This window comes from Callospermophilus lateralis, chromosome 1 (genome assembly GCF_048772815.1).
Source record: "Callospermophilus lateralis isolate mCalLat2 chromosome 1, mCalLat2.hap1, whole genome shotgun sequence".
Taxonomy (NCBI): domain Eukaryota; kingdom Metazoa; phylum Chordata; class Mammalia; order Rodentia; family Sciuridae; genus Callospermophilus; species Callospermophilus lateralis.
Genome location: NC_135305.1, coordinates 220226288 through 220251979, shown reverse-complemented (window position 1 = coordinate 220251979; position 25692 = coordinate 220226288). Strand labels below are relative to the sequence as shown.

The window sequence follows — 25692 nt, the reverse complement described above, 5'->3', positions numbered from 1 at the left end:
AAGGCCTCTGTCACAGTAACAGAGAACTGATGTTGACGTTTTAAAATGCAGTATATATCAATGGAATGAGTCAACTAATGGGTATGCTTCCACATTAAAAAAAACTTTGAGGGGCTGGGGTTCTAGCTCATCAATAGAGCGCTTGCCTCGCACGTGTGAGGCCCAGGGTTTGATCCTCAGCACCACATAAAAATAAATAAAGTAAAAATATTGTGTTCATCTTTTAAAAATTCTTAAAAAAAAAAATTTGAAATGAAGGTTAAGTAAGAATGATAAGGAAGGACTGACCAGTTCCGGGCATCACACAGGAGGGCTTTGACGTCAGCTCAGGTAGCTGCCTGGTAGAGTCCCTGGAGAGCAGAGATGGCATGAAGTCACTTTGTGGAACCAGATGGGGAGCAGACAGCTTTGCAGGGACACAGTCGGGTCAGGTGAGGGCGAGAGCTGGCCCGGTGGACCCCCTGGTGGTGAGGAAGTAGGGGACCAGCGTGCCCATGTGAACGGGGAGGGTGGGTGAGGCGTTCATCATTAGCCCACCTCCCTTGGGCTCCTCAGCCTGGGGCACCTGCCTGTAGTCAGCCTCTGCCCAAGGTCCTGGGTCGCTGTAAAAAACAAAAAATCTGGATTCTGGAATATGCCATCCCTTGAGTAGGAAAGAGCAGAGCAAAGGTGAAGGGCAGCAAGCCCAGCGCTGACAGCAAACCAGACATGCCTCGAGCCATGTCAGCCCCATGGCTTGACCGGCAGCTTCCAGAGTCAGCCACCTCTGTTACAGTCCTCCTGCTGCCGCCCCCTGACTCTGTCCCCTTCATGCCTCCATCCCTTTAGCCCACTACAAGCACAGGCTTTATAGGTGAAGGTTTGGCTATGTGGGAAATCCAAAGGGAGTTTGAATTAAAAAGACAGGCTCGAATTACCTTTAAACTAGCTCCAGGACGGCTTCTTGAACCCCCAGCCTTGAGCTACCCATTAAAGTAGCGAGGTTTACTGAAGAGGCTTGAGAGAGAGAGAGAGAGAGAGAGAGAGAACATGCCAGAGAATGGACTTTTATTGGGGAACAAAAAATTCTGGGGAAAATCCCATCCAATGAAGATTAAGGGGGGCAGTGTCCCAAGGTCAGGTGAGACGATTGGGTCTTCAGGGGCTGTGGCCAGGCACACCTCCATACGGACAAGCCCTTGGACCTGAGAAGGGTGGGGAAAGCTCTGGACACAAAGATGTATCTAAGCGCCTCTTGCCCAGCTGGGCAGGTAACTCGGATCACATGTGAGGATGGCCTCCCACACCTCCCATCTTGGGGCACAAAATGGCACCAAGGTTCAGGTGAGAAGAAAAGGAGTTGACACATGTGTTTGGGCTTGGCATAGACCATGTGTGCATGTTGGCTGCAGCCAGTCACCTCTCCTGACTCGGCCTGGCCTGCCCTGGCCAGGTCCATGTCCTAATCCCCTAATCACGTCCATGGTTCCGTCATATTGTATGGCAAGAGCAAATTGAGGGTGCAGATGGGATTAAAGTTACTTATCAGCAGACCTTGAGATGGGGGATCATCCTGGGTCATCCGGAGCCCAGGGTTATCACAGGAACCTCATGAGAAAAGGGTCAGGAGGGTCAGACTATACTGCCTCCAGGAGCTAGAGAAGGAGGGACTGGATTCTCCTGGGACCTCAGGAGGGACCATCCCCTACCGATGCCTTAATCTGAGCACAGATAGGCCCGTGCCCGATTATGACCCCCAGAACTGTGCAACAAGAAGTAGGTGTTGTTTGAGGCCACCGTCTCTGATCATCTGTTGCAGCAGCTGGAGGGAACTCATGACTTTGGTGAGTGGGAAAGACACTCTGGCAAGTGACAGGAGCCTGTGGTCCAAGGGGCTTCAGGTGGAGACACCTCTGTCTTCCAGGGGCCACCTCAGGCCCCCAAGGCCATCATTAGGCAGGATTAACATGCAGCAAAGGCAAGAAGAGAATTATGGTAAACTAACAAGGCAGAATAATAAAGAGGAAAAGCCAAGAAATTTAACATAGGAGGAGAAAATAGCCTGTGACTTAAAGGAATATGGCAAGATCGTGTCAAAACTCTGGCCCATGTTCAGAATTTAAATATGAATAAAAAATTGATAAGCCAGAAAGTAACTCAAAAGTCAATGCCTGCGATAATCTTAGAGTGTATCCAGGTGACATTAACTCACCTCTAAGAGCACCTGCTTGAGGAAGTTGCCGACATTTTTGTGTTTTTGTGAGACCCATCAGGGGTGAAGAGTAGCTTAGCTGAAGGGGTCAGTCTTTAGTCCTGAAGAACCCAGTTCTGCTTGAGTAGCAGCAGTGTGTAAACTGCATTTCCTCGGGCAGTTTCCACTCCGTTTCATTCAGCAGGTAACTCCTGGCATTTTGAGGGTGTTCCTGGTGTCCTGTCTGTCTTACTGGGTGCCCACTCGTGACAAAAGAGCCTGGTGGCCACACAGCCTGTTGCATGGAGACTTAAGTGGTACTTAAAATCCCACCAATACTAGCCCTCGAAGCCGCAGTTGTCCCTGATTCTGCATTAATTTCTTTACTTTTTTCAGTGCTGGAGATGGAACCCAGGTCCTTGCACACACTAGTCGAGCTCGACTGCTGGGCTATGCCCCAGCCTGGCTTTTCTCCTTAAGACAAGGTCAGGTTTATGATGGGGTTTGCACTGGGCCCCTGCTGGCCTCGCCTTTGGATGCCACCCTCATCCTGTCCTCACTCTATCCACTGCCCTCATGTAGGGCAGAGACGCAGTAGCCCATGTTTTCATGCCAAGAGAGGCTGACTAAGCACACAGATCTGATGTGATGCCGGCACCCAGGTGGGGGCACATGACCTCTGCCTTTGGGGTCAGGTATAGTGATGGCCCTTGCCAGTAGTGTGCTGGGCTACAGTGTAACAGGCACACTGGCCCAGACCATGTGCCATGAACTAGCCCAAAGCTAGCCATGCACAGGGGGGCTGGGGCTAGGTGCCAGGGGCTCTGCGGACCCCCAGTGCTGCAGGACAGTGTTGTTGGGGTACAGGATGCAAATGATGTCAAGAGGTGAGGCTAAGAAGGATCCCAGACACCAGAGATGGGGAGATGAGAGTGAGCAGTCACCAAGAGGCCACTACCTGGGCAAGTGACCAGGGAGCAGCCTGAAGCCCATCGGTAGGCAGAAGACAGGCAGTGTTCTGTAGGCAGCCCAGCCTGGGCTCGTGCCTCAAACATGAGGGAGGAGGTTCCAGAAGAGCCCACAGGAATGGCCATGGGAAGAATGAGGCAGAATGTCAAGTGCCTGCAGAGGGAGTGCGCCATCTCCTGGGAAGTGCTGTTGAGTCCAAGTCCCCTGCAGGGGGGACCACAGTCTCCCCAGCACACCACAGTGTTCAGTAGACATCCACTGAACAAACCAAAGAATCTGAGCAAGTGCTGGGAGTGATGCTGGCCAAATTATATGGTTATACTGTGTGCAGGTATGAATATGTAGCAACAGATCCCTCGTTGTGTACAACTAATGCACCAATTTTAAAATGTGAGGAAAATAAATTAAAAAAGAAAGAATTTCCGACCCTCAACCCACTTGCAGAGTTGAAAGTGCAGCGCAGTTCACCTGCAGCCTGAAGTCTAATCTCCCAGGAAGCTTCCAGAACTCAGGTAATCTGTTAATGAGGCCAGCAGGGCTGGGCAGGAAGACGCAGCTATCCGGGCATGGGGCAAGAGCATGTCTCATGTTCCTTCCGTCACCAGCCTCCACATCCCTAGGAACTCCCTCTCAGCGTCAGTTTGCATGGCTGTGGAGGGCCCAAAGTATGAGGAAGCCATCCCTCTGGCCAGTTTCTACCAGTGAGGACACATCCCAAGGAAGTGTTCAAGATCCTTCACCCGGATGTCCTTCACAGTTGTGTTTATACACACAGTCACGCGTCACTCAACTTGGCATGGGGATGCATTCTGAGAAATGCCTCACTAGATGATTTCGTCACTATGTGGACCTCATAGAGTGCATTTAAAGGAACTAAGGTATCCACAGTGTCACATGTGATGTAATCTGTGGGACCACTGTCTTACATGCAGTCCCCAGACCTAAACCACGCTATGTAGTGCTCAACTGCACATGAAATGTTGGAAGCAACCAGGTATGTGACATCTGAGGAGTGCTTCCCGGTGATCAGTGCAGAGGGTTTCTGAAATCTCTTCAGCAGTGCCTGTGGCACCCACGTACCCCGTCTTCTGCCAAAAGGAGAGGCAGAGTACTCCCACCATGTGCTCGGCCAGACTGTGTGCAGTGGTCCCTCCTGCAGCTCACAAATGATTGACCCTCAGCAATAGATTCACCCTCCTTGGAGAAACTAACAGAAGTAAGAATGGGAAGGAACATGCTAGACAGGAGTCGTGGTGATTTCTGGTTGTGAACTGCTGAGCAGTTGCTATTTAAGTGATCAACAGGGTGCAGTGAAGGAGATGTCAAGAGACTTGGCACAGATGGACAGGTGGGTGGGCCCCACCTGTGCAGCAGAATGAATGGAAAAACTGGGGGTGGGGGGGTGATTAGGAACCTGCCAGAAGCCTCAGAAAAGTTATAGTACAGTGTGTGCAGGCCTGGGTCACTTTAGGTCATATCAGCACCAATGCAGTGACAGGAACCTGGGGGCCAAGTTGCTGGCCAGCCAGGTTCACTGGAGTTGATCTCAAGTTCAGGAAGAAGGCCCATCGCGACACTGGAAGCTGTGTCCTGACGGGCACCCTAGTGGGTTTGGATGCAAGTGGGCTGCAGATTCTACGAGGACTCAGAGATCGAACAGCGACACAGGAGTCCAACCATGACTCAAGAGGAAGGATGAGGGGCTGGGGATGTGGATCAAGTGGTAGCGCGCTCGCCTGGCATGCGTGCGGCCTGGGTTCGATTCTCAGCACCACATATAGACAAAGATGTTGTGTCCGCCGATAACAAAAAAATAAATATCAAAAAAAATTCTCTCTCTCTCTCTCTCTCCTCTCTCACTCTCTCTAAAAAAAAAAAAAAAAAAAAAAAAAAGAGGAAGGATGAGAAAATGGGGATGTGTTTGTAGAAGAAGTAGCCGAGGATGGCAGGGATCGGTCAGTTCTCGTGAAGGCTGTCCCGCCAGCAGGCAGAGGACAAGGCTCTTCTAGGGGCTCTGGGTGCAAGGGCGACATTGGTCCAGGCAAGGATTTCTAGTTTTGAGTAGTTCTTAGATGGCAGCTGCCCCAGTGTCTCTGCCTCTGGGGTGTGACGACTCTGGGGAGCACCTGTGTGGAGTTACAGTGTTGGTCCTGCTGGGATGGCTCTCGTCACTGAGCATGGTGTCCTTGAGGTTCTCCACGCTGTGTCTGTGTTGGTCCTCTTCGTGGCTGAATCATGCTCCTTGGCATGGAGGGACCTCATGGTGCTCATCTTGTCTCCATTCCCAAGTGGTCCCTGTGAGCACGCTGTGTGGCCATAGGCCGGTGGACTAGGTGTTGCGCACTGCACCGCCTCTGCCCTGACGGGGGCCTGACTTGTCCTTTCCTAACATGGCCTGGAGTCCCCCACCACCTACCTTTTCTTCTCAAAAAATAATTGATTAATGTTATTTCTCAGCATAATGAACTTGGCAATAAACTTGGAGGATAAGATGATGGATTCTTCCTGTTGTCATGCCTTTTTGTGTTTAAATTCACTACACACACCCACACAGCCAAGACAAACACCTCGGTTTCGTTGTTTGTTGATGAATGCCCCAGTGTGGAACCAGACATAAAAAGAGTACCTACAATCCCATTTATATCAGGTTCAGATGCAGGTAGAATCGGCTACGTCGTCAGAGGTAGGAAAGGGACTGTCGCCTGTGGGAAGGAAGGAGGGGTCGTGAGGAGAGGACAGGGCAGTGCCTGCAACTCCCGAATCCTATTTCTTGACTGAATGGTGGTTGTGCGGTGGTTTGCTTTATGTTAATTTTTGACCTGTTTGTTTGGGGTACTTTCTTGTATGTGATACGCCTCCTAATTTGAAAGACTTAAAATCTTGTGAGGCCCCGCAGAGTCTCTGAAGAGGCCCCATTCCCTGTGCATGGCGGTCACTGGTATCCCACCTCCCTCCTCCCTGTGCCTGGAACTGGCGGGTCCCATCTCAGCTCCCCCGCTCATTCGCCAAGCACCTGGGGCAAATCTGCCTGTTTCCTTGGCTATGAAATATGACAGCAATCCCTGCTGTTGAGTCACTGGGAGGATGAAGGAGCGAAGAAGTGCACAGTGCTTAGAACTTAGCCTGGGCTGGGATTGTGGCTCAGCGGTAGAGCGCTCGCTTAGCACGGGCGGGACCCGGGTTCGATTCTCAGCACCACATAAAAATAAAGGCATTGTGTTGTGTCCATCTACAAAAAAGATTCTCTTTCTATCTCTATCTCTCCTTAAAAAAAAAAAAAAAAAGAAGAAGAACTCAGCCTGGCACATAGTGAGTCAAGAGGAGGAGCTGCTGCTACAAATTAGCACAATTTTAAAAATTACCTGGCTCGCAGTGAGGTTGAGCGGAAGAGCACTTGTCTAGCACTTGCCCTGGTTTCCATCCCCAGCACAACAGAGTAATAAATGAGCACGAAAGTAAAATGATGTCGACTGGACTTGAGTTTGCAGGTGGGAACTTACAGGCTGGCTGGTTGGTGGTTGAGTGGTATCCACAGGGCATTGTTTCCAGGACACTCCACTGAGACCAAGATCCATGGATGCTCAAACCCCTCTATAAAATGGTACTGTGTGTGCGTGCAACCTGCCACCTGCGTGCCCAAGGAATGTAAGCCGTCTCTAGATGGCTACACAATGTAAATTCCCTGTAACTAGCTATACTGCCTTATTTGTGGAAATGGCTGGGGAGACATTTCTACATGTTCTGTACAGAACCAAACTTCTCCCAGTGTTTGGTTGTTCACATCTACAGACACAAAACCCATAAATTGGGGGCAACTATTCCAGGTTGAGGAAGAAGATTCTTTCTGACTCATACTTATCTTCTAATCTTCAGTGTCTTTTTAAATTTTCCTTTGTCCCCTTAGGCGTGGAGTTAAGTGGGGTTTTTTTCCTCCTATATTTTAATTCTCTTTTACAGTTGGCTTGTGTGACATCAAAATGAGGCAGAGCAAAGAAATCAATGATTTTTCTTCTCATCGATTCAATCTCACCTCAGGAGGCCAGAAAGCCAGGAACTGTGAACTGAAAACTTCATTTTGCATCAAATTCTCTCTAATTGTCTCCAAAGCACTTGTCAGTAACTGGTGCTTGCTAGAATTCTCCAGAGCCAGTAGCATTCTCAGCCTTTAACAAAAAGTCTTGGTGGAAACAGAGCACAGGTGGTTGGGTGGGGATGCAGGGCCTCACTGCATAGGAGGAAAGAAGCAGGTATTTCTTAGGCTGAGTCTGTATAACTGGGAGCTTCAGGTACCCTCTTCTGGTCTGCTTTTTCCTCTGGTGGCCTTTTGCAGAAAATTCAGTGATTTCTGTGCCAGTCATTTTGCCATCGAGGGGCAGCCGCAATCTGCAGTTTGGAATTTACAGTGGTTACTTAAACACTAACATTTCTCGGACTGGAGTGTGGCTTACTAACCCTAACCCTAACCCTAGCGTGGGCCAAGCCCTGGGTCCAGCCCCAGCACACACACATACACAAAAGCTCCTGTTTCTAGAAGCCAGTGTACTTCTGCATTTTTCTGGATTGTGTATAAATGGTGGTTTAAAACTGAGTAAGACTGTGAACATATATTGGACTTCTTCAAAACTTACTTTCCATGGGCAGAAGCTGTGTCTTCCTCTTAACTAATCTCACTGTTGTTCCTCCTGATTCCTGCAGGAGCTAATGGGCTTTGGGCATCAGGAAAAAGCCTGTGACTTAGAAGCATTCGTGAGAAACTGAGTCACGCAGGAACAAAGCTGCAGAAAAGCAGTCCCTGCAGACTGGAGCTTTCTAGCGTGGGCTCTTTTGCCCACCTGGTTGGAGTTCCTGGGTGGGGTCATCACACCTGCCATGCAAGCTTCCTCAGATATCTGACTTGCTCCCAGAGACACTCCAAAAAATCCAAAAGCCAACGCAAAACAGGTTTTAAAAATCATCATGAGGACAGGCTATGGTCTGAGTGTTGCTGAGAATGAGTGTATTTTTCCATTTGGGCCAGAGGAGCTTTCACACTGTCACTGTTCATCCCTGCCTCTCCTCCAGGTCCCCTTGCAGGAGCAGCTCAGTGCCGCAGCCCCAGATCAATCACTCCTCTCAGCAGGGGCAGACAGTGTTAATTGAGTGCCAAGGGCCCCCTTTTTTCCCTTTTCTTTCTGTCTTTCTCTTGTCCAGTGCTGGGGATGGAACCCAGGCCTCCTGCATGCTAAGCGGAACCACTTGCTACCTCCAGGCCAAGGGCGGAACAACTGATTCCTGCCAAATGCTCAACTACAAATCGAGTCTGTCCCCTGCAGAAAGGTGGCTGTATGTGTGTCCCAGCAGCTTCAGTGAGATGCTACTCACATGCCATATAACTCACCCATCCTAACGTGCCCTTCAGTACTCTTAATATATTCACAGAGTCGCTGTAACTGATGTTAGGGCCCAAAGAGAAACCTCATTTCCATTAGCCATTACCCTCCAGTCTTCCACAGTCCTAGACTTGGTTGGTTTGTTTTGTGGTGCTGGGGATGAACCCAAGGACTCATGCATACTAGGCAGGGACTCCACCACCAAGCCACATTCCCATGTGCCCATTCTGGACACTTCCATAGATGGCTCATCCTCTGGGTGGTCTTTTTTCTGACATCCTCCACTGGGCATGGCGTCCTCGGGCTTATCTGAGCTGCAGCATGTGTGTGGTTGAACATTTTCATTGTGTGGACGCCCTGGACCACATTGTGTCCATCCATTCATCAGTCAATGGACTTTAGGTGGTTTCCACTTGGCTGCCATAACTTGTGCGCTGTGAACAATCCTGTGTGATATTTGTGTGGACGTGTGTCTCACTTCTTAGGGCATGTAACCAAGAGTATAGAAACTGTGTACCCCCAAGGATCGCCAGGCTGTTTTTCAAAGCACCATTTTACATTCTTCCTGCAGCCTCGGGTTTGCATGTGGTAACCTCCCTCTGGACTGAAGAAAACTGTCACCGGGGAGACTGGAGGCTTTCCCTCCTCTGGCAACAGACTTGCAGGCCCCTGGGCAGCAGGTGTACTAGGGGTGGCTGGGATTTGTTTTAACCAGGTATGATAAGACTCAAAAATGCAGAAGTGACCCCTGTGAAAGAAGTCATGGAGGCAGGCATGGTACATCATGCAGAGCTGCACCAGGAGGACCCAGGGTGGGTCAGAAGGCAGAGGTAGTGAAAGGGGAATGTAGGCATGAGCCTTCACTGCGGTTTCTGCAGGCAGGAGTGGGCAAGGCAGAGTAAGCAGGCCCCAGGCTGCTGGTGTGAGTCATTTTAGCAGGCGCTGCACATAGGGCTGGTCCTGGGGTGGTCGTGACCTGGAGTGCCAGGGCCTGATGAGGAATGGTGGTGCCTGAGCGCTGGGCTGGCTGGGTTGCGTGTGAGAGGTTCATGTGAGTCCTTACAGTGTCTAGAATTTGATTCACCTTGGGAGGGACGATCCCCCAGGGTCAGCAAGGCAGATGTCAAAAGCATCAAAAACACAGAATGAAAAGATGTGATTAATACAGCTGTTGGTGGCAGAGCTACTGGCTGTCACAGTTGCGTGTTGCAGAGATGTGATTTGTGACTGTCTGCCCTGAGCCATGAAGCTTCATGTTGTCTCCTGGATCATCCAAGGCAGCATTGAGTCAATCACCGATAGTTTATTAGCATTTTTTGGACCAGGGACTCGTACGTGGTGTTGATAATGGCTTTTCTTCCGGGGACTGTGTGATTAAAGCAGAACCCGTGAGACATCAGGCCAGACCTTGCTTCCCAGGAAAGTTCTGCCAGCCAGGCCAGGAGGCTGAGCCAAGGCTGCATTTCAGGATTTGTCGCATATTTGTATATTTAGGTCATAATTGCCCGGGTGGGGTTTCACGTGGTGTGAAACTGGCAGGAAATGCCCGCCCTGAACCACATAGATGAGGAACGACTTATGATTTCTTTGTACACAGGTATTTATATATGAATGACATCTTGGGTGCTTTAGTCTACCATAACAATAGTAATCATTAGCCATTTATTAACATGATGTCTGACACATAAATGGCATCGCCATTGTGCAGGGACATAGTAAGGAATGAATAGCTATGAAAAATATGTGCAGTGTGGGATCACACAGCTAATGATTGGCATCTTCATTTACAAGCTTTCTCCATTACTCTTCTGCCAGAAAATCTTAATACATAGTGTCTTAATCCATTTTCTGCTGCTATAACAAAATACCTGAGCCTTGATAATTTATAAAGAGCAGAGATTTATTTATCTAATGGTTCTGGAGGCTGGGGACTCTAAGCTAATGGTGCTGGCATCTGGCGAGGGCCCCATGCTGTGCGAGGCCAATGGCAGAAGGTGGAAGGGCAAGAGAGGATGGGGCAAGAGCCACTGGGTGGGGGCAGCTTGCTGTTATATCAAATCCACTCTCGCCACAGCTGACCCACTTCAGTGAAAGTGAGATCAATCCATTCAGAAGGCAGAGACCTGGTTTCCTGATCACCTCTTACTAGACTTCACCTCCCAATGCTATCGCACTGGGGATTAAATTTCCAACAGATGGCCAGGCGCCATGGCCACGCCTGTAATCCCAGCAACTCAGGAGGTCAGGAGGCTAAAGCAGGAGGGTCACAAGTTCCAGGCCAGCCTCAGCAACTCAGTGAGGCCCTGTTTCAAAATAAAAAAGGGTGGGGGATATGGCTCAGTGGTGAAGAGCCCCGGGTTCAATCCCCAGTACAAAAAAAACACCTCAACACATAGACTTTGGGGAACACGTGCAAATTATGCGCGTACCTATCTACACATTTGCAGCCATCCAAAATTTCTACCCAAATTAGCACTCACAATGCTGAGTCCACTCCCTGGGAAAGCTGCTGAGAGAAGCATGCTTCCCCCTGGGCCAGGATTCGCGCCTAGCCCCTTCACAGACTCCATGCTGCCTAGGACCAAGCCACAGCTGCCCTCCTCCAGTAACCTAGAGAAAGCAGTGGGTGAGTGCACCGGGGACGCAGGAGTCAGGTGGGGAAGCCACCAGATTCCCTTCTAATCCTGCTTTTTGTCCTCACCTGGAGGGCCTTAAAAGCAGTTTTCACCTTGAGAGCACCTCCGCCACGCAGCCCATCCTGACAAGACTGGACTTCAGTGGCTGGCCAGTCAAACAGGAGGGAGAAACTCAGCCCAACGCATGAGCCATAGTCAAGCTTTCATTAAGAGTCACATCTTGTGACTTGATGGTGCACACTTGTAATCCCGAAGGCTCAGGAGGCTGAGGCAGGAGGATTAAAATTCAAGGTCAGACTAAGGAAATTAGCAAGGCCCTAAGCAACTCAGCAAGACCCTGTCTCAAAATTTAAAAAATAAATAAATAAATAAAAAGACTGGGGATGTGGCTCAGTGGTTAAGCAACCCTAGGTTCAATCCCTGGTACCTAATAATAGTAGAATTTTTTGCAAAAGAAAAAAATTGCATCTTTCTGAGCTGGGGTATAATTCGGTAATAGAGACCCTGAGTTCAATCACTAGCAGTGAGAGAAAAAAAAGCGCATTTTTCCATCAATAGCAAACATTTCCACCAGTGAACATGTGCGTCCTCCAATCCAGACCCTTACATTGATGGGCAGACGCGTGTGGACGACCCTCTAGAGCCCCGCCGCATGTTGGGTTGGTTTACAGTCACTGTATAAAGAGCTGGAGCTTGGCGTCTTTGATGGCAGCACTCTGTTCAAGTGCTGAGAACAGGGCAGCTAAATCAGCATCGTGCCCGCGGTTCCTGGGTCTTAGCGTCGCCCTGACATCAATCTCAGACTAATTATCCTTGCGTGTGTGTGTGTGTGTGTGTGTGTGTGTGTGTGTGGTGTCCACCGGAGCCACTCCAAGCGCAGGGCGCCTGCTTCACATGCATAGGTGATTTACAGCAAGCACAGCCCACCCTCAACTCTCCACCCCCTGCAAAGACCCAGGGGGGTGTAGGAGGGTTTTATTCTTTTTTACTGTTTTACTGAAGGAGAAAATACTATGCGGTTTCACACTAAGTGGTCACAGTGGGGACCCATTTCCTGCGCTCCAGCCCCGCTGCTTCAGCCAATACAGCAAGGGAAGGCGCAGCTGTATTTTCTAGAAGGATTCCGCCAAGGCATAAAAACGGTGCAGACCAGCCTGGCACGGCGCCGGGTCCCGGAGCCCCGAGCGCCAGCATGGGGAACACGCATTCCAAGGGTGGCGACAGGCACGGGGCGCTCCCCGGCCACCCTGAGCTGTCTTTTTACGGCTCTTTCCCCAGGAAATGGAGCGAGAACGTCTTCTTAGATAATGAGCTGTTGACCTCTAAGATCCTGTCGGTGCTGCGGCCCCAGTCGGAGCGGGGCTTTCGGACCGGTGACCTCCGCTACCCTGCCCACTTCTTGAGCACCAACTCTGTCTTTGCCTCTGTCGCAGCCTCACTGAAGGAGCACCCGAGGAGCAGCCTTCTGTCTGATGGCAGCCCGGCCCCATCCAGGAATGTCGGCATGACGGTCTCTCAGAAAGGGGGTCCCCAGCCAATACCAAGCCCGGCCGGACCTGGGGCACGACTCGGGTAAGCCAGGTCCTCTCTGCCACCAGGTGCAGAGGGAGGGATGGGGCAGTGGGTGGCACTCATCAGTGGCCTCTATGAAAGGAGGCACATTTCTTGTCTGTGTGAATCGGCAGGGTAGCCCCCCAGGCAAAGTTCCCATTAACACTTGCTTTTTCAGGATTCTTGTTTTTTTGTTTTTAGAAAATGATGCGTCCTGGGGTGGATTTGGCCACCATTGAGCCAGTTTGCTTAATACCCTTGGCTCTCATTGGACAGGGCTTCTTACTGCTCAAGACGATGCTGATGCTGAGTCCTACAGCCCGGTCTCTGGGCCTTGCCCAGCTCTGCAGGATGCTGAGGGCTCCTGGGTGTGCATTCAGCAGTGCTGGGGCAGAAAGTACTGCCGAAACGCAGTGCATCTGCAGCGATCTCTCCACGAGTTCGTGGAGAAGGGAGCCAATTATCTTTTTTCTCTATAAACAGACCGTCTTCCCGCTCTCCATTGTGAGGCTATGTCCTTCTAAGTCCCATAGATAGAATTCCGTGGACTCTGGTGGGCTCTGGTGGCCAGCAGCGGAAGCCCACAAATCACACCCCTCAGATGGACCTGGCCATTTAGGTCACTGTAATGGACAAAGTCCTGGTGGTAGGTCAGTAGTCTCCTATTTTAAAAAATGACCTGTGACCAAGTTAAAGGCCTCTACTGGAATCCGGAAAGTTCTCTGATCACATCTAATCAGGTGGAGTAGCAAACTGACTTGCCTCCATAGACTGGGGAGTGTGTGTTCAACTTAACCTTTTGAAATGGTGGTTGTGATTATTTCCACGTAGACCAGCCACAGGAGAGATGGATGAAGCTGACTCTGTGGTTCTAAAATTCAAGCAGGCAACTGATGACTCCCTAGCACTCACGTCCTCCAATACCGAGTCTGTTTTTGTAGAAGGTAAGTTGGTCCCAAGTTTTGAGGCTGCCACATGGTCCCCGTCCATACTGGGAGGTACTGGCCAGGCTCTGCCAGGCTCTGGCCCTCCCAGCAGCCCCCGTCCTTCCCTCAGATCCCTACACTGCCTCACTGAGAAGCGAAGTCGAATCGGACACCCACGAGTTTGAGGCCGAGTCCTGGAGCCTGGCTGTAGACTTGGCCTATGCCAAAAAGCAGAAGAAAGAGGTGGTGAAGAGACAGGATGTCCTGTACGGTAGGAGGCCAGCACCGCACCCCAAGCCCATTGCTTCTCTTTCTTTGTATCTTTCTCCTTTTCTGCTCCCTAGTTCCATCTGGGCGTCTGGCCTCCATGGTCACATTACCCTAACTCTAACCCTAAACCTCTGCGCCCCCGCCCCCAGGGCAGCCCTGCGTTCCAGCCTGGGGAAGAGGTGGCCAGGAAGGGCTTTGTTAGCACAGGTCCCTGTAGTTGAGCCTGGCCAGATGCCCAGGGCTGACTCATTCTTACCTTGTTGGTGGCTGTCTCTGTCCATTTGGGTACCTCTGACAGAATTCCATAGGCCAGATGACTTGTAAACAACAGAAGTATATTGCTCACTGGGTTCACCTTGGTTCAGAGAGAGTCCAAGGTCAAGGCACAGGCATGTTTGGTGTCTGGTGAGGTCCACTTCCTGGTTCGCAGGTGGAGCCTTCTCACTGTATCTTCACGAGGTGGTAGGGGCAAGGGCTCCCTGCATCCCTTTCATAAGGGCACAAATCACATCCTCGGTGACTGCACTCTTGTGGTCTCACCACCTCCCCAAGGCACCACCTCTGAATAGCATCACTTTGGGGTAAGGTTTTAACATATGAAATGGGGGGGCACAGACATTCAGTCCTTTGCAGTTTGGTCTGATCACAGACACACAGAGGTGTGTTACACTACAGATCACAGACATGGAGTTCCTTAGAACAACCATCTTTTTTTGGTACTGGGACTAAAACCCAGAGATGCTCCACCACTGAGCTGTATCCCCAGTCCTTTTTACTTTGAGACAAAGTCTCACTAAGTTGCTGAGGCTGGCCTCAGACTTGTGATGCACCCACCTCAGCCTCCCAAGTTGACTGGGATTACAGGCGTGCACCACTGTGCCCAGCTCAGAATGACCGCCTTGCTGGAAACAGCCTTGAAAGGTCTTTGTGACTTCAGGCATGCATCTCCTGGGTCCTCTCTTTATCCAGCTTCCTTTAGCCTGGGATTCTCACAGCGCTGGACAGGGGAGGACGGGAGGCCTGGGCAATAAGAGTGGCCACAGGCGCATACCTGCAGTCCCTCAGGAGGCTAAGGCAGGGGCGGTCACCTGAGCCCAGAAATTCAAGGCCAGCCTAGAAAACATAGTGAGACCCTGACTTTAAAAAATAAATAAAAATTTTAAAAATAATAATAATTAAAAAATAAGGGGCTGGGGCTGGGGCTCAGCAGTAGAGCACTTGCCTAGCACATGCGAGGCCCTGGTTCGATCCTCAGCACCACATAAAAATAAATAAATAAAATAAAGGTAGAAAAAAATAAGCTTCATTTACTAAATAAATATATAAAGATAAACAAGAAAGGCCACAAAGGCAGATTGAAATGGAAAGCTTCCAGGCCAGCCCCACCCAGGCAGGCAGGCAGCACCCACCAGTGCCCAGCAGGACCGCGGAGCCCGTGTGGGTAAGCCCTGCTGGCCATCTGCACCCCACAGAGCTGATGCAGACAGAGGCACACCACGTGCGGACCCTCAAGATCATGCTGAAGGTGTACTCCAAGGCCCTCCAGGAGGAGCTGCAGTTTGGTGGCCGGGCCATCAGCCGCCTTTTCCCCTGCGCAGACGACCTCCTGGAGATGCACAGCCACTTCCTCGCTCGGCTCAAGGAGCGGCGCCGCGAGGCTCTGGAGGAGGGCAGCGAGCGGAATTACATCATCCAGAAAATCGGGGACCTCTTGGTGCAGCAGGTGGGCACCGTTGTGACCGGGGTGGTGCCTCGTGAGTCCCCGCCCATGTCCATTCCTTCTATTAATAGAATGTAAAGGCTCTGGTTTATCTGCAGGGCTATTCCAGATAACACACAGCCTTGGGCCCTCCCCTCCAGCCTTCAGCTCAAGTCCTAGGAGCACAGAGGCTGAGTAGCCAACATGTCTATCTGAGCACTGTTCAGAGCTGTGCTCTTCTAGGCTGTTGTTTGGTTTTTGCTTTGAGATTCTAATCGCTGTTTCTGCTGGCTAGAAACATAGTTCTGACCAGGGCTGTCCATAGCAGGCCTGCAGAGTCCAGGCAGAGGTGGACAGCGGCAGCAGCACCCGTCATCTGACCCCAGACTGCTTGCCCAGAGTGTCCCAGGTCAGGCAGTAGGAATTAGGAGCCAGCGGGAGGCTCCGTGGCAGGCACCTGCCTGGCACACACAGGCCCTGGGTTCCACCCCAGCACTGTAAGACAAAACAAATGTAAACTTACAAGTAATTTTTTATTTTCCTAACATTCTTTTGACCTAAATTTCTTTTTCTTCTTGAATCTTTGCAAGCTTTGCAGCATCTGTGAGTAGCAAAGCCCTAAAGCACAAAGTTTTCTTGTTTTACTTCGCTGGTACCTTATCATTAGACACCCAAGGCAAGCACATCCCTGGTGGTGGGTGTATTAAAAGGTGAAATTGCAAGTCAATCCAGTATTCACTTTAGCATAATCAGGTGGACTAGGTGAAAACATTCTGTGGCGGATTCCGGGTTTCATTTTGGTGACATTTCCATCCTTTTCCATATTAGTTTTCAGGTGAAAATGGGGAGAGAATGAAAGAAAAATATGGTGTGTTTTGCAGCGGCCACAATGAAGCCGTCAGTCATTACAAGTTATTGCTGCAACAAAACAAGAAATTTCAAAACTTGATCAAGGTAAAAAAAAAAAAAAAGTTGTTTAAAATACTCCTTTGCTGTTGTTTTTTTTCCACCAAACTGTAACATCTTGGATTCAGAAATAGTAAGTTGTTATAAAGCAGTGGTTTTCACAGTCTGGTTTGGTTTGGGTGATAAAGCGTCCTTTCACAGGGCCGCCCCACCCTGGGAACTGCCCTGCAGAGCCACCCCATTCTGCGTGCAGAGGCTCCAGCAAGGCCCAAGTTTCTCTGAACTCCATCTTCTCCCCGCCTGCCCCCTGAGGCCCATGGGATTCCCTTGACTGAGAATGTACAGCCACTTAACTCAGAACCAGACCCCCTCCACCCAGCCACAGTCCATGGAATCAAGCTCTCCCCACCTCCCATGTCCCAGAAACGGCACTTAGGAGCTGAGTGCCTTGATGCATGCCTATAATCCCAGCGGCTTGGGAGGCTGAGGCAGGAGAATCGCAAATTCAAAGCCAGCCTCAGCAACTTAGCAAGACCCTGTCTCAAAATAAAAAGGGCTGGGGATGTGGCTCAGTGGTTAAGCACTCCTAAATTCAATCCCCAGTATCCAAGAGGCACAAGAAAGAAAGTCAGAAACGGCATCTAGGTCAGGCCACGCAGTTCATGCACAGTTGCCTTTGCAGCAGCCCCAGCTCCCTTGGTTCCAAGCTCCAGAACAGCTCTACGGTCTGTTCCCTGGGCCCTCAGGGACTTTGTTCTGAAGTGGCATTCAACAACTAATGGGCTGAAATTAAGAATGATCTGCATTTAAATTTTGTTCCAGGCTTGGTGACTCACGTTCATAGTCCCTGCTCCTCAGTAGTCTGAGGCTGGAGAATCACTTGAGCCCAAGAGTTCAAGGCTAGCCTGGGCGACATAGCGAGAAACCCCATCTCAAAAGAAAAAAAAAAAAACAAAAAATCTGCTCCATGATCCTTACAGTAGATGGACTTGAAAGGGAAAAAGCAATTTCAGACCAAAATTCACTCAGCAATGGCTGTCAAATGGCCCATCTGACAGCATGAGCCATCTAGAAAGAGGGCGGGGGGTGGCAATGGAGAGAGTTCCCATGAAACCTGCAACCACAGATTGTCACAGTCCCAGAAGGACACTCGGGTGTTGTGGAAGTGGCTCTTTGCTATTGCCGGCATTCCTAAAATACACAAGAGTAGTGGCGCTAATCCACGGAATGCGCGGAATGCTCCATGAGCACAGGAGACTGCTCTCCACCCCCCAGGAAGTAAGACTGTCAGCCAGAGGTGTGTGTGCATCAGCAGCCACCAGGGAGCCTGTTCTGCCACAAAGGCACATGCCCAGGCTAGTTCCAGGAGCTTCTGGAATGACAGCCGAGCATGCGTGTCTGACGTGCACGTGTACATGCATGTGTGCACGTGGTGAGCAGTTCAACAGGTGATCCCCACAACTGCCCCATGACTGGACCTCATTTTCTCTTTAACTGGTCTTTCAAGGCGAGGTCACCTTTGCTTGTGTGGCCTCTGTATATCCAGTATGTGCTTTCAGATGGCCAGTGTGTGTCCCCAACAAAGCAGCAGGGAGGAGATCCCAGCAAGCTGGCAGGGAAGGCACCCTAGCCCTGGAGGCTGGTGGGCACAGTCAGCGGGAGAGGAGGTGTTAACGCGGAGCGGTTCTACTTTCTGTTTCCTAGAAAGTCGGCAGCTTCTCCATCGTGAGGCGGCTTGGTGTGCAGGAATGCATCCTTCTGGTCACTCAGCGCATCACCAAATACCCTGTGCTGGTGGAGCGTATCATCCAGAACACAGAAGGTAGAGAAGCACACGCCATGCCCAGGGGCCACAGCAGGGCAGGGGTCCCTGTCCACCTGATGCAGGTTTTACCAGTGGATTGGACAAATTCCCCTAGCAATCCATTATGCTGGGTGTTGGGGTTTCCCACCTGAGGAGGGTGGGGCAGTCATCACCATGAAGGCAGGGGCTGGGTCTCCTCCACTCGTCACCACCCCTAGCATAAACTGGGCCACAGAAGGCGCTGGGTCAGTATCTGTGACATGGATAAATGGATTGAGACCAGGTCATTCCTGGGTTGTCCAGACATGCCTGGAGATGACCTCTGTGTCACATGACCAGGGTCAAGAAAATGAGGAACCTGGAGCTGTAGGGGACAGAGGAGAAAAGGATGAGCCAGCCCAGGAGTTCTCGGGGCCAGGCAGTGTTGATCACCCTGCCACGTCTCCAGGGGGTTTGGTCTGTGGAGAATGAGAAAGTTCCCCTGCCACATCCTCGGAGCAGGAGGGGCCAGCTCCAGGTGACAGCAGGAGGTGGAGGGAATCTTTTATGATGAGCTGGAGGACTTGGGAGGAGTTTGTGTGCCAAGGAGAGACCAGAGAGCCATGCAGGGCAGTTGTTGTCACTTAAATTGAGCCTTAGCTTCCACATTTGACAGAAGCTCTACCTGAGTAAAAATGAAACTCTGGGCTATGGCATTTATTTTGGAGACCCATTTCTACCTCAGAAACTACAGTTGGGAGGTAATTCTTGAGGGTTCCTCTGACCCAGGGAATGCACCTCACAGATCCCATCTACCTAGTGAAGCCACTTCCTTTATGTTCTTGAGCACGGAAAAAGAAAGTGCTAACTCTGCTGTGTGTGGCAGCTGGCACTGAGGACCATGAAGACCTGACTCAAGCCCTGAACCTCATCAAAGACATCATCTCCCAAGTGGATGCCAAGGTCAGTGAGTGCGAGAAGGGCCAGCGCCTCAGGGAGATCGCAGGGAAGATGGACCTCAAGTCCTCCAGCAAACTCAAGAATGGACTCACCTTCCGCAAGGAGGACATGCTACAGCGGCAGCTGCATCTGGAGGGCACGCTGTGCTGGAAGACCACTTCAGGGCGCTTGAAAGGTAAAGCTCTGTCCCTGGCCACCTCTAGTGGGGGCCGTGTTGGACTGGGGGCACTGTCTTGGAGTGGCAGGTACTATCTTGGATTGGTGAGTGCCTTCTTGAATTGGTGGGCACCCTCTTTGAGTGATGGGCACTGTCTTGGATTGGTGAGTGCCATCTTGAACTGGCACCAAGCCAAGTGGTACAAATATAGCTCACAAGATGTGACCCTTGCCCTCCTGGGGCTTCAGTCTGTGGGACAGAAAAAGAAACAAGTAAACATTTACCAAAAAAAAAAAAAAAAAAAAGTGGTTAAAAGTGTGGTAAATGCTTTGAAAGAACCAGCAGACTGCAATGAGAAAATTGAATGAAAAAGGATTTCTGACTTTGCTAGTGGTATCAAAAATGGCTCCCCCAGAAGGTAATATCTGTGCTTCCTGCAATGTGAATGAATATACCTCAATTCAGGATTTGCACTTACATGCAAAAGCCTCATGATGCAAGATGTTCATCCAGAGACAAGGCACCAAGCAGGACTGGAGCATGAGGGGACTGAGACAAGCCCTCCCTAGTCCCTGCAGTAGGGGGCAGGATGGGAGCGCCAGCAGATCATGGTTGGGTGACTTGGGCAGGGAGCATGACAAGATTTGTCCACACTGAGCCATCAGCTCGAGCAGCTCCGAGGCCAGGCCCGGCCATGACAGCCACCTGTCACCACCTCGCCTGGTGGTGAGGCTGGAGTCCTGACTTCAGCTCTGAACCTTGTCAGCTGGAGCCTGAAGGGATACCTAAGAGGGGACTCCGGCATTCACTGGTGATAAATATGGAAACCCAGAGAAGTGATGGCAGGGTGTGAGTTAGACAGGAAACTTCTAGGCTCAAGTAGAAAGGTCTGATGCAAGAGACCTCCTGGAGAGACAGTGACTGTCGAGCTTCCCAGTGAGACCCGTGGCTGCACAACTTGTAAGACGCCCCCTCTGTGCTCTCTGCAGATGTCCTTGCTGTCCTCTTGACCGACGTGCTTCTACTGCTGCAAGAAAAGGACCAAAAATATGTCTTTGCCTCTGTGGTGCGTACCCAGTGTCTCCAGACAAGGTCCTGTCTGTGGGGACCTGGTGGGTGTGGCCATGAAGGAGGGGGGCAGGGGACAAGGAGAGGAAGTGCCACTAGAACGCTGCACTGTGGCACCCCAGGCGCCCCCTTTCCTGACGAGGCCCAGGCTCCCATCCCCACAGGCTCTCCACCTCCATTCTGTTTCCACGCACGTTCTTCCTCTGCCAAGGACTTGGATACTCACAAGCACCAGAATCCCGGCCGGGGGAGCCTTCTCTCTTCCCAGGGACGCACAGGCCCTGTTATTAGACGCAAGCCCAGGCAGCCACTGCTCTGTGAGCTGTGACCATGTTGACCCCAGGACACCCTTGTCAGGGGAGCAGCACCCACCCGGCTGTGTCACCCAGAACCCTATCCCAACACTAGCCCAGGGCACCTTGGCATCTCACAGCACAGACCCAGCTGCAGGGCAAGGAGGTCAGGCCCAGCCTTCCTGGGGCTCCAGCCCCTAAAAAGTGTAAGGAAGCCATTGGCTTCCAGGTCACCTGGAGAAGAAGGCCCTCACCACTGAACCACAGAATCACATAGCTTCCCCCAAAATGTAAAGTGGCTTCTCAGGGGCTGGGGCCATGATTCAGCAGAGCACTTGCCTGGCATGTGCACGGCCCTGTGTTCCATCTCAGTGGCTTCTCAAGAAGTCCCCCACTGCCACCTGGCCCTGTTCTTCCCATCTCAACCCCCTGCAACTGTGTCAGGCTGTTTTGTCAAACAGATGTCCTGCCTTGACCCATGCACCTCAGAGCCTGCCGTGCCCGTACAGGAGGGTGACGTGACAGGATAGTCTGCTGCCCTGGGTGGCTCTGTGTGCCCACCTTGCATCACAGGACAGCCCTGCTGGGAGTTGGTCTCCTGCCTTGTCCTGTAGTTAGCCAAATGGGTCACTGTGTTTCCCAAGAGATGGGGGCTCTGGTCAGGGGTAAGACATAAAGTAGCATGTCTTGCACCCAAAAAATATATGGGCAGGGAGACCACATTCATCTGGGTGTAATTTTGTTTCAGAAACCTTTACAGTTCAGAAAAGCACAAAAAAGGAAATCAGAATAATCCTGTCACCCAGGGACATCCACTTGACTGTCTTTACCGTAGGGGGTCTGCTCAGCCGAGCTTTATGCCTTGTAGGTGTTACAGGCGTCCACAGTGACCACTCCATGTTGCCACTGCACTCTGGAAACCACAGTAGAGAGTATGTACTAAGCCACATGCCAATAAAACCCTTTTACACAGTCAGGCAGTGGGCCAGATTGGCCATGGACTGGAGCTTGCGACAGCTGGGTCTCCAGTGATAAATGCATGTATTTTTAACACTGCATCTTCAAGCTTCGTATTCTCTTACAACCTGCTTTTTTATTCCTGCTCAATACACTTTGAAGCTCCCTCCTCGGTGCATCTCTTACCCTGTGGCATGGTGTTTAGTGGCTGCCTGCTCCTTCTATTTTATAGCCATCCTACATTCTATTGACTCTTTCCAAACAACTTAGATAAACGGTCTTTTATTAATCCGTTCTCCTGTTGGTGGATATGTGTGTGGTTTTGCAGTTTGGAATTTGGCAGGTGCTGGAGCTGCTTTGAATATCTGTTTTGGCTGTGTAGTCACATGCTCCTGACCATATCTTTTTGGGGGGAAGGGGGTGTTTACTGGTTATTAAACCAGGGGTGCCATACAACTGAGCTCCATCCTGGGTTTTTTTGTTTGGTTGGTTTTGTTATTGTTGTTGTTGTTGTTGTTTTAATTTAAGACAGTGTCTCACCGAGTTGCCCAGGCTGGTCTCAAACTTGCTATCCTCTGCCTCAGCCTTCTATATAACTGGGATTATAGGCAGGTGCTGTCCTGACCATATCTTACAGGTTATGAAGAGAACATTCTCATGGGTGGAAAGCCAAGACTTGGGGAAATTAATAGTTTTGGTCCAAATGGGCTGAGATCTCCCAGTGAACATTCAAACCCCCAATAAGGGATAGTTGGACATGTTTGCTGTGGCCACTGTGGATGTGCCTGTACAGACCAAGTGACTCACACTGGAGAAATTTAATGTCTCACCTTTCTGGAAGCTGGAAGTACAAAATGAGGGTTTGCACAGGATTGCTTCCTTCTGAAACTCTCTCCTTGGCAGTACACGCTGTCTTTTCCCTGTGTTCTCACAGGGTCATCCCTCTATATATGTCTGTGTCTTCATCTCTTCTACTGAAGACACAGTCATGTTGAAGTGGGATCCACATTACTTGATAAATCTCTGTCTCCAAATACTGCCACATTCTGTCACGTCCTAGACTTTAGGACTTCAGCAGGTCTGGGGACGCAGCTGAGCTCATGGCACAGTTGAGAGGTGCTTTTTACTGGTCTACTACAGCATTCTCTCTCACCAGTGCCCAGTGGGCTGGGAGGACTGGTTGGCTCTGGGTGGCCTGTGATACAAAAAACAGATGAGGAGTTTTTGTTGTTGTTCTATACTGTGTAATGTTGTATCCTGAGTTTTGTAGAATGTACCTACATTACTAATTATTTTTAAGTTGTTACTGTGCCTATAGTTCCAGCTACTCCAGAGGCTGAGGCAGGAGGGTTACTAGAGGCCAGGAGTTCAGGACCAGCCTGGGCAACACCATAGCAGGATAAAATTGACACATTAAAAGGATATTAGGATATCATTGCAGTAGTGTTTTTCCCCATTTGGCAAAATATCTGTGTTTCAAGTTGTTTGCAAGGAAACAGGGCACATGGCTTCCCTCTGTGTCCCCCGCCCCCAACCCTGAGACTCTGGTCCTGCTTTGGATGCACCAGGTAAAATGTGACCTCCCCTCCACCTATGCAGGACTCGAAGCCACCTGTCATCTCTCTGCAAAAGCTCATCGTGAGGGAAGTGGCCAACGAAGAGAAGGCCATGTTTCTGATCAGTGCCTCCTTGCAAGGACCTGAAATGTATGAGATCTACACCAGCTCCAAAGAGGACAGGAACTCCTGGATGACCCACATCCGCCAGGCCGTGGAGAGGTGAGAGGGCCTAGGGTCTCCCTCCCCGACACAGGTGCATGTTCCAGACTTCATGCCCTTGGCTTTGAGGGAGCCTCGGCCCAGTCAGCAATGGCCTGTACGGTCCCTGAGACCCCTTGTTTTCCTCTCTCCCATCCCCCACAGGTGTTCTGTCCATCTGCTTCTCAAAAATGACACCATCTCAAAGATGGTGCCATTCCAGCTCCTTCCAACAACAGTCCAACCTCTCAGGTGCTAAAAAGGCCTGGATATGTCTGGCCAGCAGGGCTGAAGGGCCAACAGATCTCACCTGGACCTTTTTGCACTCATGGGCCACTTGGCCAAACACAGTGGGCTTTGCCTGCACACAAGTCTGAGACCAGACCGTTGCCATAGGTTGTGGCTTCCTGTCCTTCTTCCACCCATGCCACGCCCTCCTCTTTCCACCCGCCTGACTCCAGGTCTGCCTGGTAGATGGGCAGAGGGAGGCAGTTCAGCCGGCTCCCTGCTCCCCCTCCAGGTGCCTGGAGGCTTCTCACCACCTTAGCCTATTCCAAGCTCCGTCGATGCTCAGAAGCCTCAGCCTCCCATGCCTAGCGGTCCCCAGCAAGCACTGTCCAGTGGCAGCCTCTTCAAGGGTACAGCTGGACACTTGGAACCCTTGCCTGGTTACACTCTTGACACGCATTCCCTCAGTTCCCTGAGGGAAAACCACTCCCAAAATCAGAGATACTCTTAGCAGCTGAATCTACAGAGCCAGCGTAGTGTCAGAGGCCCACCAGTTAATTCTGTATGTCCCCTCTCTCTGTAGCTGTCCCGATGAGGAAGAGGGACCCTTCAGTGAGGTCGAGGAGGAGCGGAAGGTCGCTGAGGCCCGCGCCATGAGACTCCGGGACTTTCAAGGTAAGGGGTGTCGGTGTTATGGGCATGTCCCTTGTGTGGCCATGGGTCTGCAAAGCCCTCCTGAGACAGCCAGCCCTGAGCCCCCAGCCCTCAGAGGCGTCCCTGTTCCGTTCTGTGGAGACTGGATGTGGAGGAGCTCACCACCACGTGGCCAGCCACTTCGCTGTGAGCCACTCACGCCCTGCAGCTCTGCGAGGGCTTCAGAAGGGGCCTACTGACAAGGCGGGGATGTCCCAGAGGCCTCCTGGTCTCTGCAGGGGTGTGGGAAGGGAGAGAGCTGACCTCGGGGCCTCCAGTCCCTTCCAGACCCACCTGTCTGCATTCAGGAAGGAGGTGCAAGCACGCAGAGGTCAGCAATCAGTTTTGGAGCATTTTCTTCACCCTGAAAACAAAACACCCCTTAGCAGTCACTTCAGCCCCTGTCCACCACCAGTCCCCATCCCATCTCTGTGGACACGCTCATTCTGGGCATCCCGGGTCAGTGGAGCCAGGTCCTTGTGCACCTGGCTTCCCTCACCAAGCACAGTGTCTTCAAGCCCCGTCCACATCATGACATGTCAAAATCTCCTTGTTGGTGGCCAAGGGGTGCTCCAGGGTAGATGGAGCACATGGTGTTGGTGCGTCCTCCTTCCTGTGCGGCAGATTCTGTGAGAGGTGGATGTGGTGACTGCCCGAGCAACTCCTAGTACCCGTGGGCTCGACAAGTCCCTTCCTCCTTCCCACTCACTATGTTATTTATTTCTTTGATTAAGTGATAGGCGATAAGAACATGGAATTTAATAGTCTATATTTTATTTCTTTTGTGGGGAGAGGTGCTTTAAGGACTTTATTTATTTTAATAAATTTGAGAGCATTAATTAATGTCCAAAAGAAAGACGGAAAGAATCCTGTTGAACCCTAGAAGCCTGACACTAACGTAGTGCGGATCTCCTCGGCTTACGCTGGGGTCCCATCCCAGTAATGTTGTGCTTACACTCAAGCTGCCAAACATCCCAGCCCGGCCACAGGGCCACTGTCACGTCTTAGTTGTTTCCTCTTGGGCCCAGGAGCTGCTGCTCACGGCCACTGCCCCTGCTCAGCTCACAAGAGACTAGCCCAGGAAAGGACTAGAAATCAAAGCTCAGACACATTTCCACGGAACACATAGCGCTTTCCCGTCATTATTAAATCAAACTACTACAAGTTGAACCATTGTGAGTGGAGGACCATCTGCGTTAATTTCGTCTCATGCTAATTGCTATTTCCTGCTGGGTGGTAACTCGAGTTTATCCCGCAGGGAAGCACCTCCAGGAGGGCTCTGTCCTCCTGCTTGGCCCCA

At 51.0% G+C, this 25692-nt stretch overlaps 1 protein-coding gene across 3 annotated transcripts in view; it reads left to right on the top strand.

Moving 5' to 3' along the window:
• Positions 1–25692, top strand: part of Arhgef18 (Rho/Rac guanine nucleotide exchange factor 18) — a 50534-nt gene that overhangs the window by 16895 nt on the left and 7947 nt on the right. For 2 of the 3 annotated variants that reach the window (XM_076849950.2, XM_076849940.2), the window contains exons 2-11: positions 12578–12716; positions 13527–13639; positions 13752–13892; positions 15364–15614; positions 16419–16544; positions 18201–18318; positions 19166–19414; positions 20386–20462; positions 23314–23492; positions 24283–24374. In XM_076849950.2, coding sequence (XP_076706065.2) covers positions 12649–12716; positions 13527–13639; positions 13752–13892; positions 15364–15614; positions 16419–16544; positions 18201–18318; positions 19166–19414; positions 20386–20462; positions 23314–23492; positions 24283–24374 — 1414 coding nt within the window. In that variant the 5' untranslated portion in view covers positions 12578–12648. Of the gene's footprint in view, positions 1–12336; positions 12717–13526; positions 13640–13751; positions 13893–15363; positions 15615–16418; positions 16545–18200; positions 18319–19165; positions 19415–20385; positions 20463–23313; positions 23493–24282; positions 24375–25692 lie in introns of those variants that run through there. The other variant, XM_076849930.2, reaches the window with a different exon arrangement.